The sequence below is a fragment of the Diadema setosum genome, chromosome 14 (assembly GCF_964275005.1).
Source record: "Diadema setosum chromosome 14, eeDiaSeto1, whole genome shotgun sequence".
Lineage (NCBI taxonomy): Eukaryota > Metazoa > Echinodermata > Echinoidea > Diadematoida > Diadematidae > Diadema > Diadema setosum.
This window is the reverse complement of record NC_092698.1, coordinates 37,089,308-37,109,900: the sequence shown is the minus strand read 5'-3', so window position 1 is coordinate 37,109,900 and position 20,593 is coordinate 37,089,308. Positions and strand designations below refer to the sequence as shown.

General features: G+C 39.2%; 1 protein-coding gene across 1 annotated transcript in view; it reads right to left on the bottom strand.

Annotated features, from left to right (window-relative positions):
- Window positions 1–14,306, bottom strand: part of LOC140237829 (uncharacterized) — a 31,620-nt gene extending 17,314 nt beyond the window's left edge. The window contains exons 1-4 of the mRNA XM_072317759.1: window positions 14,162–14,306; window positions 6,972–7,002; window positions 6,160–6,276; window positions 2,101–2,230 (exon numbers count right to left, since the gene is read on the bottom strand). Of these exons, the coding sequence (XP_072173860.1) occupies window positions 2,101–2,230; window positions 6,160–6,276; window positions 6,972–7,002; window positions 14,162–14,306 (423 nt within the window). The remainder of the gene's footprint in view (window positions 1–2,100; window positions 2,231–6,159; window positions 6,277–6,971; window positions 7,003–14,161) is intronic.
- Window positions 14,307–20,593: the final 6,287 nt, after the last annotated feature.

Here is a 20,593-nt window from a genome sequence, read left to right as displayed (position 1 = left end):
ACCTTTCCCTATATACTACATGTAGTAGTATCTAAGGAATGACATTTTACAATCACATTAATTTTCTTTTCATTATGTATAATCACAGGTGGTCTTTGTGAAAAACCCTTATCGACAGTCCGTGTTTACGGCAAAAATTCATATTTCTTTTAATTAAAGTCTGCCGTGATAATGTAATGATAAAAATGCGTATCATATTATCTATAAAACAGTAGCTGATGTGCCATACCCCGCAGGTAGTGCTTTTTAAACCAGCGCAACGGCCCTCACAACCAACATTTATCCATGGTGTAATGTCACATGCATTATACTGCTAACTGGAAAGAACACTAAACTGTCTACAAAACAACAACAAACAAACGAAAAACATATACACACAAATGCACATCTATCCGACACACAGCAAAGACCTATACAAATGCGATAAACCTTTCAACACTGAGTGAGCTAGACGTGCAATCAAGCCTTAAACGCTAATCTTTGTCTGATCCGCCGCACATTGGCATCGGAAAGCCGCCTTTTCCTGCGACCAACACACAGAAGTTAATAACTCGATACGGAGAGAGGCGAAATCAAACGCCGAGGGGGAAGAATAAAAGTCAATCGTGTCATCGCTTGTAATCAGCAGCCAATTTGTTTTTACCAGATTCAACCCAGGACTGACCTGATGAAAACGACCAAATTACACACTCACAAAAAATAATCTAACTTTATATGTATGTATATATCAAATGGGCGACAGTACGTATTTGAAAGCGACGCCTGTCATTTTTGCCAAGAGTTTCCTAACGGTTTTGATTACAAGCGACAAAGTGAATGCAGCGCGCTGTAAATGTTTGGATCATGACAGAGACACAAAAGAGTAACTGAAGCGGAGTGATGGTGCGTCAGGAAGGCTTGTTGTAATCAATAATAAAACCTCGAAGCATCTTAGTGATTCTTAAAGTTTTATTTCATTTCTTGATAATAAACTTTCTGTTTCGAACAGGTATCGTCTGAACTCGATTTCGTGTGTTTTTAACAAATATTCAAATATCAATGTTTACTTAGAAAGTAATTTGCTTCAGTTGTGATCTCGATATTACTTTTTTCTACACATTTGATTGCTTTTATCATCTTCGCCTTTTCATTTTTATTCCTGATATTCATAGCAAGCGCTACAAAGATTTAGCTAGAGATCATCAGAAGTGATCCCTCTTTATTTAATCATCTATCTTTTTTTTCTTTTCTTTTTTTGGCTCACACTCGTCCTATTTACCTCTCCCTATCTCGCTCTCTTTTTATCACACTCTCCTCCTCTCTCTGTGCGGTCCGCTTTCAGCTACAAATGTAATGACAATTTGGTAATTGGAAAAATGTTTCGGCATTTGAAATTGTTAGCAAGACAGGAAGTGGTACAAACCACGACATGGCAACGAGTTCTATTTCATTACGATGGCTAATACCCCTGACTCAGACTTTCACTGTCAACACAACAACACGTCAACCAACGCCTTGTGCTACGGGGACATCGTTTAAGCAGTGAACGAAAGGTGACCACGGCGGTACGATGTAATATTCTATTCACACACACACACAAAAAAATCTAAACTTTGTATATATATATATATATATTTTTTTTTTTGGGGGGGGGGGTGGAGACATACGGCGATACGATGCTCAATTTGTATATTTTACTTTAGTATCTCTTCTGCTTCTTCTTTTTTGAGGGGGATATATTATGTATCAAATGACATGGCATGCAAAATTGATGTCCTTGGATGGTATTCAAGAGGAATAGAAATGTACAAAAATTATACTCATTATTGCTTCTGAGTTCTGAAATTCTGAACTATTCCACAGCTTTGGCTGAGTCCATTTTTCGTCGAAGTCGGCATCAACTAAACGCTGCCATAACCAGTTCGGAAAATATAGTATAGGTGGTAGGTATACAGCTATCATTAAGTGAACTCCATGCAAAAACTTGCGTCAACATCCAATCAAAATGTAGGTATGTAAGTTAATCCCTTGTGATTGTTATCAAATGTTAGGGGCGAGGTGCATACGGGCCTCTATCGGACGTGATCTACTCGTGGTGTCACGTGAGAGACAATACTTTACCGTGTTCCTCGCCCGTTCGCCCTTCATCTCCATCACGTTGATGAGTTTGTGGATGGCTCCGGTTGATCCACTGCCTGTGAATATGACTGCATCGTCGTCCCCACAGTTCGTACATTGCTTGATGATGTCCCTACAATGACAGAAAGAACGAGTAAAGATGAAGAATAAGTGAACGAATGATATTAGTTACGTTGTTGTTGTCGTTATTGTTGTGACGCATTTTTCGATTATCAGTTTACGTCAGTTATCGTTCAGATACTTTCATTTTTTAATTCCTTCACTATGTCTTGAAACAATGGAAGATATTTATTGTGTAAAGATTCAAAGACTTCATTAAAACATTCAATGTTAACTTCTCATCCATCGCATTTACATTTAGACTGGAAATATAAATACTGTTTCCGAGCCCAGCTCCTAGACAGTAATCAGCCCCATATGCGAAATTACGAGCATGAATGGAAACTAGTCACATTGTTAGCTGTCGTAGCCAACCAAAGACAATTTCTTTAGGATGGAGGAAAGTATTCATACAATAAAGACAATGAGTAAAAAGGATTATGGTACACATCCCCACATCTGCAATGAGAAGGGGAAAAAAAAAACCGATCACGGCAGATATTACGACATGCGCTGAAATCAATGGATGGATTCCCCCTCTATAAAATGCACTAATCCTACGCAGTTATATTCCTGCTGGTTTTATTTCTTTAGAATGAATTATAACTATTATACTTAGTGACATCGAAAAGCCCTCCAAACACAGCAAACAGAGCGCTGTACAACCAAGGTTTGTAAATATTGAAATCACTCGCAATGCGAGTTGGATCCCTTAACAAACCATATTATAGCCTAATCCGTAAATTGGTTAGTGTATTGAGCTGGCAAGCTTTATTTTGCCCGGTCAGTGTTCTGGGTAGACGCATTGCAGTTTAAAAAGGGAACTAGATTAAAGAGGATTGTTCGTCTGCATTACATAATGCATGATTATGTGCATAAAAAAAAACAAGTCTCAAGACTGTTTATATTAATCTCTCGTTTAATACAGCACCATTATGGATTTTATGGTTATTTTGACACCAAGGTCTCTCTTTAAGGGTCTTCAACGTAAGTTGATTCTGTTGAGGAGGTCTATCTTCTGTTTTTCTCCTCTTCGGAAGACTTAATGTCTTGCCAGTAGGTAGAAAAGAAATGTTCTTATCTTCATCGCGTCTTCTCTCTGTTTGTAAGGTCTCAGCCACTCTCCCCCTCACTCTCCGCACGCAGACATAACACTGTGATCCTTGAGACGCCCAAGGTTAACAAGGGATTTACTCGGCATACGCGGCAGGCGCGCTACCAATACACTACCACCAGGATTGTTCCAAAATAGCCAGCAAGTCAGAAGTGATTCAGAAACTAACAGAGGGAGAGGGAGAGAGATAGAAGGGGACTCAGGGTAGCATATGCGCAGAAACAGAGAGAGAAACGGAGGGAGAGAGAGGATAGAGAGAGAAACGTCATGGAAGAAAACATGAGGACAAAAAGTGGCAGCTGTCTTGGGGTAATTCCCTTTTGAGTGTCCGTGGTTTGTGCGGGCTCGAAGTTGTCAAGTGAGTCAGCACCGTCAGGGTAGCACACACCCGGCCCTTCCACGCGGCTGGACTAGGGGACTTGGCCCATGATCAACCACCCTCTGCAAAACACACCCCTTCCTAAGTCCCCTCTTTCTTCTCTCTCCTCCTCCTCTGAAACCCAGTCCCTCTCTTCCCTTTCTTCTCTCTTTCTCTGCTGTTTCTCACTGATTTTACGTTAATGTTCTCGACTCCTCCTCCCCCTCAGCAACAATCAGATTTATAGGTAACATACATTGTTCTCCGATACCAGTAGGCGTTGCATGAGGTGTTAAGCCATCCATGAATACCGCAAGACGACACCTACTGTTTGGGAGTGTCTTTTGTTTGACCTGTAAATCCTCATCCACATCAAAACATATAGCCTCAATAGTCGAAACGTCAATAGCAACGATCAGTCGAGAGATTACTGATGGTACAATCATGTAACAAATTTAATAGGGGACAGGTCAATGAAATGATTAATATAATTATTATGCAGAAACTACAAGTGATCGTAATTGACATGACTAATGATAGATAATATTAATTGCTGGTGTGGTTATAATAAAGAGAGCAGTAACAAGAGGGAAGCCTCAGCACACTATATAGCGATAATGACGATATTAATGAAGGCAGCAATGGTACAGTATGTTGCATTGTGACGAAAGCAAACATTGCTGGGCGTGACAATTATCTTTCTTAACGTGAAAACTGCTACCGCTATTTTCAACACAATTTCATGATTTCACTACAGTAGGGTTACACTGTGGGCATTGAAGAATGAATGACGGAGAACCAAAAAAACAAACAAACAAACAAACAAACAAAAAAAAACCCGCATGATTTTAGAATTTTAGAAAATAAGAGGTAAAGAAAACGGGCGTTACATTCCAGAAGGCGTAGGTCAGCGCCATGGTATAACCTCGAAGCCCGAAGTACTTTAAGAGCTATTCCAGCGGCCCGTACAAGCCACGGATCTGTCATAAATGTTCTGCCGTGCACAAATATGATGTGATCTATAACTCCATGACCGATACAGCTGGCTCAGCGCAGCCTGCTAATTGGAGCAAACTTGTAGCCAAAGTAGGTCAAAGCTTGCCCCTCCTCTTCGTTATCTCAACATCGCCCCAATTTTGGCAACCGATTTTCCCGCATGTTCACAAAACCTGTCGGTCTTAATTCTTATTTAGCCCGGCATCCGCTACCAATCGGACGCTTAGATTTTTGGTAATTGCTGAAGGAATTTTACCAACATATCGCTATTCAGTCAAAGCAAATATAAAGCAAAAAAAAAAAAAAAATCTCGCATGCACCAAACAGCGCGTCCTATGGGGTCTGGATAGAAATCAGTAACACTAGATGTATTCGACATCACTGTTTCTTGATAATTTGATTAATTTGCTTGTATGGAAACACAGAGTGTTCTTCATCATATTTTATAGGATGCAATACTGCAAAACAGAGTAAGCAAGTGGATCCACTGAAAACTAGGACCTCGAAAATGATATCTGGAAAATATGTTATGAGTTAAAGTGTTTTGTGTTTTTGTTTTTTTTTATACGGCTCGCTGTATTTAGGAGGTCGCCTATTTGTTAGATCCTTCTGTAAAGATTAACGTGGGTTGAATGAAATTTTTTGATATCACTCATTAAGATTTTTTTTTTTTTTTGGGGGGGGGGAAGCGAAGATGAATTATATAGCATGGATTTATTAAAGGGCGTAACCATACAAATTCTGATCTCTATGTTTGTTCACATTATCATATGGAATATATCGAAGATAAAGCTCCGCAAGGACCGACTTTCTGATGGATATGTCATTAGTTGTTTCATACTTGTGGTTGATTCTAGAAGCTGCTATATTATCTCACTGTTCATAAGGAACCAAATATATAGCAAGAGAGAAACGCTTTCTCATCTTCTGCTTGCTCTCTAAGTGGTCATTGAAGAGTTCATCGGGACTTTCGAAAACACCGGCGCAATTTGCGAGAACTGACGAGCGGATGACGCAGCAAGCAGAGAGCCTCGCACTGCCCCTGCCCCTGGCCTTACCGGTCACCTCTAGTAATAGAAGATGACAGCGTCAATGCGAGATTAAACTTGCCACTTGTCCCTCCCGAACCAAACGTGGATGGCAAGAGCAACCATAGAGACCATAAATTTTCACAACAAAGTACACAGGACAACTTTTAATATCTCCTTTTTGCTCAGTTTAGTCTCCACACTCTCTTTTCCCACTATAACAGCGAGGGTACAAAGCTCTTACATTCAGCACTGATACGTTTTATTCCATTCATAGTTCGTAATATGAAAAAAGAGGCCAAATTATGGTTCACTATCACAAATCTGACCACCCTTACAGCCAGTAGAGGAGGGCACCCTTCTTCCATACTCATTTTACTGTCATTATAATTTTGAACCTATATACGATCTGTGATGGTTTTGTATGGCGACTGCCAAGTACTCACCTTGCCTCGTGTCTGTATTGTGTTGTTTGTCTGGATGTAATGGTAGTCGTGGTGTGTGTGTTGGCGTAAAGTGGTAATACGTGACGCGTGAGAAAATCTTCGATGAATCTGAGCTGTCTGGAAAACCGAAAAGAAAAACATAAGGAAAACAGAACCATTATTAAGCTTTTGTCAGAAAATACAGGACTGTGCATAAGTATATCATATCTGGCATGACCATTAAGGCCATTCAAGGAACTCTTAGAATCGTTATGGATTATACGAAGACATACAGAGTCATTTTGACTCTTTCTTACCATCGCCATAAACAAAATCAAACATGTTTGGTCCTTCATCTATTTGGATAATGTACATGGCTTCACGTTCATGACGTTGGACATAGTTTCATAAAAGGTAATTTAATTTTGGCTCATTGTTCCTCTATACTGATAATTTTCTCAACAAACAAAATTCAGTCAAGACAGGCATGTTTTTGTGGGTTTGTTAAGGTTTTATGTTTCCTATGTTTCTCATTTCTCAGGTTTGCGAAATATGTGATTTTTTCATGATTGAAAAAAGGTTCGAGGTACATTTTATTTCCTCAATAATATCGAATATGTATCACATTTAAAAGACGCATTTCAATTTCGGGTTGTTTTTTTTTTGTGACATAGGTAAAGGACTTAACGGACAGAAAAGTATGACAAAATGGGCCTTCTAAACAACTGTTAAATTGTCATATTGCCGCAAATGACAGTACCTTATCGCCTTCAGTAGTCATGAATCAAAATTAAGTGAATGTCGAGAATGACCAAAATAAACACTGAACTTACTTTCCAGATGCGGTGTAGTCACAGTAGAACACTGGGAAGAGATAGAAACAAAATAGAATGGTCCCTGATTAAGGTTACATTACTTCCTTTGTGCTGCAGCTTTACGTTAAAAAAACCCCACCAAATCGGTGAAGTTATACTGTGTAGGCTTAAACAGGTCTGCCATAAAACCATAATGTCCAAAAATTCAACCACAAAGATGGAATGTTGTCAAATTCAAAGCATATCAGTTATTAAAGGGGCATTCCAGACGATTTTCATAATTTCACATCATGTAGTACATAAATCAACAGCTCCATGTGTAGATTTGTGGAATTTATTGTGGTCCTTGAGCAGAGAAAAAATACTTTGAAAAACCTTAAACAAATTACACTGAACAATGATGATGACATAGGAGCCTCACATATTTCAGAAATGTAGCAGTGTAATTCCCATTACAATACTGCCAGTTTACAAGTTCACCTGTGGATAATGTATGCATGCCTTCTTCTTTTGTTCTGCTTCCTTGAGCCCCAACTTGTGCATTCCTTTAGTGAGGCCTTTAGTGAGGATGTCATCATCCTTGTTCATAGTGATTTGTTATAAATTTTGAAAACATTCTTTTTCCTCATCCCAATCACTATAAATTCTGAGACTCTGTACCCGGTATAACCAATTTATAGTTGTTCATATGTAAAAGTCTGAAAATCATCTGGAGGTCTCCTTTAACATTTGCATGTTGAAATGGGGGAAAAGCACATTTATGAACTTAATGCCACGCTGTCTCTGGATTATAGAACTTATATCACATGTTTGTTTGGACGATCTCCACGACTCATTGTGTTCGTGATTATGAAGGCGGGGGACCCTTAAAATGAGATAAGTTCTTTTTTTATTGTCTTTTTGTCTATATTATGCTGATATTGTTCACTGAACATGAGAGAGCAAACACTGTTGTGTAAACCCACGTTTGATTTGTGCACTCGTAAATAATTTAGATCATTCGACGAATAGACCAAGAGAAAAGGTATGCCGCGTTCCCCTCCATTACTTTGTAAAGCTAACCGTGATTACAGGCAAGATACTTGCTCATTAAGGGTATGCCATCGATAAGATCTTTGCACACACAAAAAAAAAAAAAACAGTGGCTGAAGTCTGTTACGTCTAACAAGAAACAAAATGAAAGGAATGAAATATTATATAGAGGGCAACGAGGGGACACATAGATGCTGAACACTACATTATGACAAGCGAAATGTGAAATAAATTATGTGGGAAACAATCAAGTCTATCACAGAGTTATAGTAATAGCTTATGATTCCACAAATGGATAACTTATGCCATCTAATGAATTTGCTGGTGAAGAAGCTGTTTGCAACACCGAGTATGCAACTTCTTTGTGGATACCAGCGAAGTCTTCACAAAATATAAATTTTGAACCTTACACTGTCTTGTCTATACACTGGAATGGAAGTATAGGACCTTCCCAATAATCGCAACAGGGAAGATTATCTTATACAATCAGCTCAACAATGATAATCTTTCTAGTGTATGTAGTTTGTTTGTCAGGCTTGTTCAAGAGTTGTCATTATTCTACTGCGACAGAAGCTACTTTCGCACTTTTTGGTGTATGAATGAGTACAAAGAGGTAGCATCGAGTCTAGATTAAACTGTACTGATATTTTGTCAAATCAAAGGTCGTCACCTATTCGATTGCAAATATCCACATTTCTATTTGAAGACAATGACTTGTTGACGTAAGAACAACTCTGAAAAAAAAAAAAAAAAAAACCCAGCAACATCGCCGACAATCTTGCACCTTCCCGCACTAGCGATCACGTCAATCAGATTGTTTTAATTTGTCCCTTTCACATGTAAAGCTTCGTCTAGACTAGACACTTCGCATTTACACGTCTTCTGTAAACGAAAGGCCCTGGAGCGAGTTGTCGGAGAAGCACAAGTGCGCCGACCTTGTCTGGGGACACGGCTGGACTGGGCAGAGGAGGTTTACGCAGGGGCTTCATGTTCTTCACCTGTGAACTCTTTACCGTCAAGTATCATGGGGGAATAACGTCTTGTGTCAGCCCATATGGACGTCTTACCATTCTAGATAGAACCCCTCAACAAGTTTGTACATACAAATTATCAAATCAAAGGCAGTCACATTTCCACTGAACTTCAGCTATGAAGACCGATCAAAATTTCCCATCGTTATTAAGTCGAATTTCTCTAAAAGAATGATGAATTTTAGGATAAGTATAAGGCCTACATGTCAAAGTTGTTTCATTATTTTCTGGAATGTCACTTACGTCTGTTTGCAATGCCGTTCGATTGAGAGGATACATCTGTATCTGATGTTAAGGTCAGTGCAAACAGTGACGACATATCAATCAGGCACGATGAAGCCGGGTGAAGAAAACAATAAAATAAAACAGAAATGTTTGCTACCATGCTATAGTCCATACATACGCTTACTTAAGGATGATCACATTTAGCAAGCACCGGACGTTGCCGACCAGAACAGCATATGATATGCAAAATCAGACCCAATATCAAAGTCCCTGGATCTAGACCTGGACCTGCTACGATTAGAGGTGGTACTCCTGACCCCTGTGTTGATTGTCCGCATCATAAGTTATGCATCAGGATTATTGACACTCGTATAGCCAGACTGACCTTTCTAATTGTGCTTGTAATTGCCGACAGATCACAACAGACTCTCAGGAGCTTCGATCCATACCCGACAACGGGCAGCATGGATTTTTCGATTTACTTGGTGGTGTCCCTTCATCTTTTTCTTTCAACATAGTACTACTTCTTGGAGTTGTTTAGATTGTATGATGTTTTCTAGTCACACTTTGATTTTCGAGGTCGACATATCAGTTAACAATGTCTTGTTAACTGGACTTTCCTGGAAAACAGCAAATGCTATGATGGAAGTAGGCCTATAAACCCCTACTTTCGCAGTTTGGGCCATGCGTGGCCCTCCTATATCAGCCACCAGGGCGGAGCTTCAGCATATTTCACAAGTATTGTTCATCTTCTTTTCAAATAGGAAAATATATTTCAATCAGGATCAGCCGAACATTGACAAGGGCAACACGATTTTTTTTACGACTTTTAAGCAAACCATAACTTATTTTTAGTTCATTTTGATCGCGAGAGTTTGGGGCCGAGCTAGTGGCTAGTTTTATTTTTCCTGCAGGCAGAGATTATTGATTGATTTCTGACGATTGAAGAAGACATACAAGCTCGCTCATTCATTTTTCTGTCTGACATTCCGACTGGACACTTAGCAAAGACGTCTACAAATTTCAGCCAGCATTCACTGCAAAGACTGCCTCTTTAAAAAAAAACAAAACAAAACAAAACAAAACCAAAAAAAAAAAACCCTCGTCTCCAATGGCCTTGCGCTTGCCGTTAATTTAGACTTAGCACTCTCTGATACAAAAGCGAAACACTCAGGGAGATTAATGTTTATCAGACGTAGTATTGTAGAAATAAAAGCCGTGGATTTGTATGGTCCTATAATATAATTGTCGTTACAAAGGCCGCAGTTAAATAATGATACGACGTAATCGCACAACAGAGCGGTGACCTTACCCCGTCTGGACAGCCGGACTGATACACTTTCTAACATTCTTCGCTGCAGGTTTGCATTTTTTTAAAGTTCTTGAGCCAAACTATCTCCTCGATGGAAAGAGAGAGAGAGAGAAAGAGACAGACAGACAGACAGAGAGGGGAGAGAGAGGGGGAGAGAGAGAGAAAAAAGGAGGGAGTTTGGGTTTACAGGGGAGAGAACATGATCTCGAAGAACTACAGCTTGAGATAGATAGATAGATGGATAAATACATAGAAAGATAGATTAATTGACACATACAGCGAGAAGAAGAACAAGAACAAAACGAAGAAGAAGAACAGGGGGGGGGGGGGAGGGAGGGGAGAGAACGTTTGATCATTATGTAATCATGCTCGTCTGATTCCAGACGGTCATCAAGGTTACAGGTCGTCTGCTCGGGACGAAGAGTCTGGTATACTGTCTAGCCTCCCCTCGGTGAGATTTGAGAACGCCACAAGGGACCAACTCCGCATTTTATGGGGTAAAATTTAGACAGACTATTACGTCACAAAAGTTTTAAATCATGTTTATCTCCATTCTTCCCGGTAATTTGGTGCGTTTCTTTCCTCGTCATAATAGGATATTCGGTTTCTTTTTCTTTTTCATTTAACATTTTGATCACCAGGTATATCACAGACAAGTGAATACACAAACAACCCCTTCGATATACATGTACACAAATGTCTTTTCCATTTTTTCTCACTACTGCACGAATATGCATTACGATGACATCGGCTGAAGATGATGCTGTAAGACACCTAATAATGAAATCTCTCTTCACCACCTTCTGCAGCAATACGAACTGAGAGGCGAGAACCGTGACGACCTGCTCAAAAACATTGTCACTCACTAGCGACAGCTACAAGGTTATCGTCTTCACAGCTGATCAGTAGCTGGGATCTGTGTATTTAATGTAACAGATCATGCTTATTAGCACAACAAACAGTGTCGTCTGCGCATCGTGGCTTCTCCTATCGCTGAATGTTACGCAGGCCAGGGGCTGGCGAGTTATTGACCCACAGGCGTCGGGTCGGGATAGACGGGTCTTCTGCCTACGCAGCCCAAACTAGTAGATCGAGACTTCGGCAGCCTGACGACACCTAAAATCACCAATTTTCTATTATCATCAAATATGGGTGGCAGCAGTGGCGGGAACTATTGTTTATCAGTCATCCGATTACTTTTGCATTGTATTTCTGATGCACGCAAGAACGGCTTGACGCTATTTGTTACACAAAGTGGTATGTGAACGAGGTACAAGAGATCACAGAACCCAGCCTGAACACTATAACATACATGTTGGGGATTTTTCAGCGAGGAAAAACAGCATGGGGCCAGCTTTGCCCGCCAGACACCTTGACTGTTTCCCATTTCTCTCCAGAAAATTATTGCATTGAACCCCCGAAAACCTCTAGGCAACAAGAAGCAGAAATGTAGGCCTATGTAACCATACTGCGATGGTCAAAATTAATTGATTGTTGCAGTAGTTTTGTTAAACAACATTCAACACAGTATCCAACACTTCTTTGTGATGACCATGCAGATTAAAATGCTAAAAACAGCAGTTGTTAATGTTGTGTCACTCCGTGGTTCATAAAGGGAAATCAATATCTCCTGCTGCATGCAATGTGACCCAAGTAAATAAAATCGGTGGGATTTTCTGATTGATCCAGGTACTTGCTAGATGAAAAAAAAAAGTGCATAGAAAGAGGCGGTGCGAGATAAAGAGATAAAGGGAAAGGGTATTAATTTGTCTGAGCTCCCCAGATGTTACATTACGATGAGATATCATGTGCCGCACGCTGCATGTTTACAATATTTGTAAGAAATTGTCTTTCTATCTGTGCGTATATTACTCTTCTTGACTTCAGTGAAACTACACAGTCCCTGTTTCTTTCTCAGAAATAGATGTATTCGTTAAATCCTAAACGTATTTATACGCGTATAATAGCATTCGAATGTGAATTTCCGGAGGACTCTATCAAAGATCTCTTCGTCTCATTGAATGACCACATCCCTGGACACTACCACTGAAGAACTTGCAGTTGTCTGGTTTTGTCCTTGGACTCACAGTTCGGCCATAGAAGTATTACGTATTAGAGGGAGGTGCAAGAGCACGGCAATCGCAGCGGAGCTCGAGGTCGACAGCAGTGCTGAGTCTGTACAGGTAGTGGAGGTCCCTCCCATCCCACTACGTTCTTATACAACTGGAAAATATACACGTGGAAAATGCTTACACTATCGACGGTATACATGAAATAACTTTTCAATCGGGAACTTTCTCTGGCTTAAAGTATCGCTGCTTGCTTGCCATGTGTTTAAAGTGACCACCAGTAAACCAGACAGACATTGAGTCATGTCGCCGACTGTGTAACTGTAGTGGAGGGAGATGGGAGGTGAAAAACAGCTGGAGCGTCACGTTCTTCCCATTCATGCACGTCGAAGCCGGTAGCTCCCTACCGTGCAGAACACGATACACGCGACGGAAACTGCGCGGCGTTTGGCAGTCCCGTGAAACCTGCAACACAATCCGATTAGGAAATGTGTATTGTGCTCGTGCCTCCGCTTTCATTTGTCAAAAAATGAGCACTTCTCGTGCCCAATTTGCACAAGCAAAAGCGGGCGTGCAGGTGCTCAGTTACCTTTTAAGGGGAAAAATTCCATTCTTGCTATGCGTCGATTTGTGCAGGTATTACATACAGGAGAGTAAAAACGACTGATTTCCATTCATGAACCTATTCAGAGCCAACCCATGTCACGATTGACTGCGAGATAGTATAGCAGGCATCATGGATGTAAGGACGAGTGTCTATATACGCTCCTCCGTCTTACCATGGAGTTGTAGCTCCATGGTCTTACGGACAAGATCATAAAATCCTTATTGGATTCTACACAGTCTTCCTTCCAAATGGCTTTGGGACAACCAAGTTTGCCTGAAGTACACCTGGCTTTGCCTGACGTATCAACAAAATGATATCGAGTAGCTAGGGAAAATAGAGAAGTTATGACGTGTCAATCAGTCGAGGGGGATCAACGAGTCAACCTATGATCAAAGAACTTCTAATTGTATGAAAAAAATAACTTTCTTGTTAATACAACCATGGGAACGAAACATGCATTGTCTTCAGCTAGTGTCTAATACCTTAAGATATAATTGGGGTGTATGAGACAGTTTAATCTGAGCTCCATAAATTTCTGCAACAGAAATTGCACTGGTGGTAGGTTCTGCTAATTACATACTTTCACTGCAGTCTGTGTAGAGTCTTCCGTGTTTGTTTAGAGGCAACGAACGTCCTGTAACCTCACAGCTGACCTCAGTATCTTTATCTTTTGTGTTCATAAGATTAAACACACATTACCGCATAAGATTAAACACACATTACCGCATAAGATTAAACACACATTACCGCATTTTCAAGTATACGTAAAAAATATATAACCGTATAGGCCAAGGCTATATACGTGGGAAAAGTATGTTTTCATTAAATCTTTCTCTCATAGTTGTCCCTTTCTCTCTCCTTCTACTCTTTATTTCTTTTACAGGTGTGAGATGTGGGAGGGGGGGGGGGTTAATACCAGATATATTTCCTACCTTGCTTTTCTCCAAAAGGTCCTGTAAATGTTGCATCGCCTCCAATAACATTATCACTGATATGCTGCAGCAGGGACCATCGGCTGGTATCCTGCATCTCTCCGCCTGTTGCGGCCAAGTTGTGGGGAGTGTGCTCGGGCAACATATCGAGACTGACGTGTTCAGCTACAGGTGATCACTAAAACGAGCCTCAAACTCTGACTAGGCTCGCCTTCAGAGGAAAACTGTCCTTCTTTCCTCAGCTCGTTTTTTTTTTTCCTCCCACTTCTCACGTATTGCAAAAGATTTGACTGAAAACACAGCGTCTGGCTTGGGACTGAATTACAAGAAGCTTGTCAGAAACCCGTAAGGTCGTTTGGCAGCAACAGACTTTCACTCTGCTGGTGGATCCGATGAGCTCGGGAGGCCTTGATGCTGATGAGCGAATATCCTCCTGTATCATTCACAAGTCACCGGTACCGGTCCAACCTTCTCAATCAGTTTGCTCTCTTCTGACCCTCGACAGTGAAAGATCGTATTTATATCGTGAAAGATCCCGCAAGCTCGAAGCAGAACCAGCACAACGTTGGGCTTTTGCGCAGCGCCTCATGTGCGCGAAAAGTAGAGGAGGTGGACTCGTCGATAGTGCCAAGTAGGGGTGATCGCAGCATCGTGTCGTAAAGGGGGTTGATAATACGAGTGACTGGAGCCCAGGTAAGTAAGACAGGAGTCCGACGAGTCCAAAACCCACTTCGTGCCCTCCCCCTGTACCGTGCTGGAAAAAAAAAGGTGTTGCCTCAGTTTTGAAACTGTTGGATTTGCCTAAAAACAGACAACGAACCACACGGTATGTTTCCGTGCCACTCCGCACATTTTTCTTGATCTTTTGTTGAATTTTTCAACCCCAAAAGCCCTAGGACTGCTACCCACAGTATTTTGCTAAATCTGCCACAGATCGCTGATCAGACTCCAGCCGCAACTCGTGGTAATACAAAAGAAAAAAAAAAGAAGAAAAAAGGGAGATATACACACCCGGAACTGCACTTTCCATGTACTTTTAAACGGCGAGTTTTTAACCTTTTACTACACGTATTATTATTTTGTAGTCCACGTGAGGGGAAAGCTTTTATCGGATAACGCAACTGTTCTAACTGCATTCATGATTGACAGTACAGAATTTTTATGAAATAGTTAGTTCAGGCTGACCATGACGGTTCCTTTTCTAAATAAAGTGAAGATACCAAGCTACTATGGAAGATGTTAACATTTGTTCTCATATACAAATCCCAATTTTCATTTATGAGCAGTTATCGTCATGGAGGCTAAATTATGCTCTTTTTGCACGTTGCCGCTGAATTGCAAGCAGTTATTGGTGTCAAAATGACCAGACATGTCAGTTCGTGTTGGAACGTCAAACGTTAAAGGCATAATTTACCATTTGCAGACGAAAAAAACCAAAAAACCCAGCTTTAGCGCTTCAAAATAGTTCTAAAATATGAGTTAGGGATAGAAACAACCAATGTAAAAATTTGAATCAGTATAATTAATGTTAAATAGTTAGATATACAAAATGTGAACAATAGTTATAATATAAAAAAAAATCTAGACTAAACCGTCTGCAGTTATAGTTTATTGAGAAAAATATTGATATCTCCTTATATTTTAGGATTTATTGCAATTTTTTAACGTGGTAGGATGTTTTGTGATACAACACTGACCTACACATATGCATCAAATGTGATATCTCGATATATTTTTTTTTTTTGTAAATCATTGCTCCCAATGGTAAACCGTACCTTTAAACATTACCTGCCCTGTTCATTATCTGCCCTATCATTACCTATTGTATATCTTGCTTCCGTGTTTACCTTCTGCCTCTATAGGCATAAATTCCAATTTATTGTACAGGTCCTGATATTGAGTAGTAGTAAATAATTTCAATGCGAATAGGACGGATTGTCATGCATGACATTGATTAATTGTCCTCATATCCCACCAGAATAAGTTGTTTTGTTTGTTTGTTCGTTCGTAAAAGTAAATATAAGCTCCTCTCAGTTTATTAGATGTTAGAAATAGTTTTATGCCCACGTGATCATGACAGTATTTTAAAAGCTTACTGAATTACTGATGATGCCTTGCATATACTCAGTCAAATGTTATTACTACACGAGAATCCTTCAAAAAACAACAATCAATCCTTAAAATCGTGAGACAGTCTGATCATGATTAATGCAATCTTATGATTAGGAGATAGTAACGATTACAGAACATGCAGCAGTGAGTCTTCGATAACGTTTCAATCATTAAGTTCACTACGATTACACTGTTTATACTTGTTCTGATAATAACGAAAGGTAATGAAAACAATGATACAAACTAATGATGATGATATATATGACATATAATCATTATCTGAATGCAAGTACTGCTTTTTGTCAATTTGTGTTATTATCTTCATCAATATTCACAAGAAAATCGTTATAATCAGAAAAAAAGGACGGCAACGATAGTACTTACACTCATGACATTTAAAAATCGTCGTGATATTCACACGTCTCTTCCCATTGTGTGATACTAATTGTCATTTTAACACTTTCTTGGAATGTATCTGTGAACTTCCCTTACCTAAGGCTAACCAAAACTAGCATTTCCCAGCACTTTTGTTATTTCAAAGCAGAACTAGACAGAAGTATAACAAATGTCAACACTTTGTATTAATGTCGTGTATGGTGTTGGCGTGAAAGTTTTCGAGCATATAGTACATAATCGTAAGACGCTCCGACTCTCAGAAGGAGCTCGTCTAGCTCTTAAAGGTCCTGTTTACCTTTGGGAACAGTGATTTAAAAAATTTTCAAGATATGACATTTAATGCATCTGTGTAGGTCTGTTGTATCACAAAACATTCTATCATATAAAATTTTCGCGATAAAGCCTAAAATATAAAGAGATATCTGTATATTTCTCAGTAAACCGTAACTGTAGACGATTTAGTCTGGAAACATTTTTATTATAACTATTGTTTACATTTTGTATATTTAACAATATTTAAAATCAATTTTATGGATTCAAATTTTTACAGCGGTTGTTTGTATCCCCAACTCACATTTTAGAACTATTTTATAGCACTAATGCTGGGTTTTTGTTTCATCTGCAAATGGTGAATTATGCCTTTAAGTTTTTAAGTCCAATGTTCAATGGACGTTGACTAGATATTTGTTGTGGTCAAACAAGGATCAACTGGTCAGCTTTACATCAGTGTCCATGTGTTATGTAGCTGTTTATCCACTTGAGACTCGATCCAACTCCACCAACAGTGATCAGCTGCTGACCTCGCTTCAGTCACGTGGTTCAGGATAAACAGACCATGGACTCATTCTGGTTATCAACCTGTGAAAGGTACTGCAATGACAACACATCGATTTGAAGGGAAAAAAAGAATACGAAGCGATTCGGAAGCCTCCCTAACACTTCTTCCGGCTAGGCGAAGTCAAGGTGTCACAGAAAAGATGTTTTCAGAACACGACTTTAAAGTTACTTTTGGAGCTGTAGCTGAATTTTTACCAGACGTTTCCCATAGATTTGGAGGATTCGGTGCTCAACCAACCAGCATCTTGGAATTGCGATGGCATGAAAACGCCAAACATTGAAGGGATGGTATAGTTTTGGTTGAGATGGGGCTTCAGATCTCAGATAAAGGGAAACCTCTTTTGAAATATGAAAGAGCATACAATTCTAAGAGGAATTTAAAGTTTATTTGATGAAAATTGGTTTTGAAATGGCTAAGATATCCAAAACAAAGTGGTCCTAATAAAAGGTGGGATCCACCTTGTTTTTTCTTTGTCTTACTTTGTTTTTAGATATCTCATCAATTTCAAAACCGATTTCCTTCAAGTGAACTTTAAATTACTCTAGAATATTGTATGCGCTTTGATATTTTTATAAGGGGTTTCTAATTATCTCACAAAAAGTTGATATCTGAGCTCCCATCTAAACCAAAACTAATCATCGCTTTAATCCTTTATGTTAGATAAGATTATCAACACGAACTACTTGATTGTATGCTTTTATTTCAGTCAAATCGTCCTCGCTTAACATAATCATTTCACTCAAGTTCACAGCTGGCTTACCATTGAGTTTTCCCCAACGCCTAACAGTAAGGCCAATATCTCCATTTAGACGATTGGTTTCAGGATTTTTTTTCTTTCTTTAGCTACCTCACGCTATTGATGAAGTGGTGGTAAGTCAGTTCTACTTAAAATGTTAGCAATGTATTGAGAATTGAATTGAATTTATGTGACAACGCAATGAAAAAGTAAAGATGAGGAATTTGACGCTGATACAGCAGAAATATTTGAAGACAAAAACTTGACAAAAATCAATAAAATCGATTTCATCATTCGTGCAGGCATAGTTGCTGTAGTTGCTGATGTATCTATAATTACCAATATTATGACAGTCGTCTTATTGTATTCGCAAACATTACTATCATCGTCGATCTATTGCGCTGGTGAGTATTTCCTTTTTCATTGAGTTGAGTTGAGTTGAGTTTATTTATTTAACCACAGTAAAAAAAAAAAGAAAAAAAAAGAAAAAGCTTGCTATCAGCTTTGTGTTTTTCAGCAAGAACGTGAAACTATTTCCATCGTATGAAACATGATGGATTTTAGCATAGGCTGCATAACGCTGAAGAAAAGTCTGTGATTATAAAATGGAAGTCGTTTTTTGGTATGTTTATTTATTTATTTATGTATTTATTTATTTATTTATTTATTTATTTATTTATTTATTTATTTATTTATTTATTTATTTATTTATTTTGGATTGCAAGTCTAAAATAGTATTCCGTGATTATTGATGGGTTGTTTTCAGTGTTTTATTCAGTGTAAAGATGGTCTCTCCTTGGCAAGTGTCTGTTCATCCTGCGTTGACCGGAAGAGATTACTTCCTGAGCAACAACTACAAAATGCTAAAAGAGGCCCTGGTATTCGAATGTCTCAAGTCCAATGAATACAGCAACCTTGAAGGATGTACAGCTTTGCTCGATGTGAAATCGTCCCGTCCTTTTGTATACAAATGTGACGTCACAATGAAGACAACATTGTCTGCATGTTGTTGATGTTTACGCCTGGACGCGTGTAACAGTGGTTCCCCCTCTCTCTTTCTCTCTCTCTACTCGGCCCCTGACAGTTTGACCCTGCTTAATAAATAGCGTGTTTGAAGAGGAGTTTGAAGAACCCTTGCGCACCCATGTCAACAAAAGAGAATGAATAGGAAAGGGATACTACTGTACAAAAACATATTAATTTAATCCTTAGACCGAGGATTTTTGCATGTATGTGTTGTATGTGTTTGTTCAAAGGGACACTGTACTTTTGGCTGATCTTGTTTTGTCTGCGTATGTTCATGTGAAACGAATTAGTAAATATTAAGAACAACAACAACAACAAAAACAGCGATAAAGTTTGAAAGCAAGACAACACTTCGCTGTTTAAACACACCCTTTAAACTATCATTTGTTCGTGACTAGTTTTAATTGGCTAATTTGAGTGTGTACTGAGATAAGAGTCGAGTGAGTAAAATGTATTTTCTTTATTGATATTAAGTTTCATTTATCGAGGGCTAAGCCCTATACAGAGGTCATGCACCAATTCCCTTGTTGGTCCTGTGTTCACTCGCTCAACCATTTCATGATTAAACAAAGGTGAATGCCACAAAATCATTGAAAACGTGTCATAACACGATTATCTGTAATGTAGTAAAATGTAATATTTTTTCACAAGGTATTTTCTAATGTGCCTCACGATCACTACTTATAGAAGCGTTATATTGAAAAAAACCTGGAAACTTACAAAACTTTGAACACGAGAGTTGGTACTGATATATCAGTAGTTTCATGCAGGAATTGCTGACAAAAATCACTGAATCAAAGAATTATGCCCAGGCAAAGTATTGTCAATAAAAGAGGTGTCGTTAGTATAATAGTAAGTTTATTTCTACGACTGATATTAACCTCACCTTCTCTTGCATTAATTTGTGATACGGGACAGTGTAGCCGACGTTTAATTCCCTAGATTCATGGCCGACACGGGGTACCTCTCACACAATTAAGAATCGCACAAAACGGCGCGCACATACACACTTTTGCAAACACACAGTGCACAAACACACGCACGCGCCCTACACATACGCACAGTTGCAAACACATACACACATTATCAAGGGAAGATCACTGTTGCTGATTCTTTCTTGAGTGTCAGTAGTTGAATCATGGTTAACAGGTACACAGACCGTTGTTTGCTCGAGTGCGGTTTGTAGCCCTTGAAATCAACGTGATATTGGAATGAACTTTTTGTCCCTCTCTCTCCCTCTCTCCCTCTATCTTTCGCTCTCTCCCTTATATCGCTCTGATAAACGGAGACTCCGTAAGTGTATCAGGGAAAACTACTTTTGAAA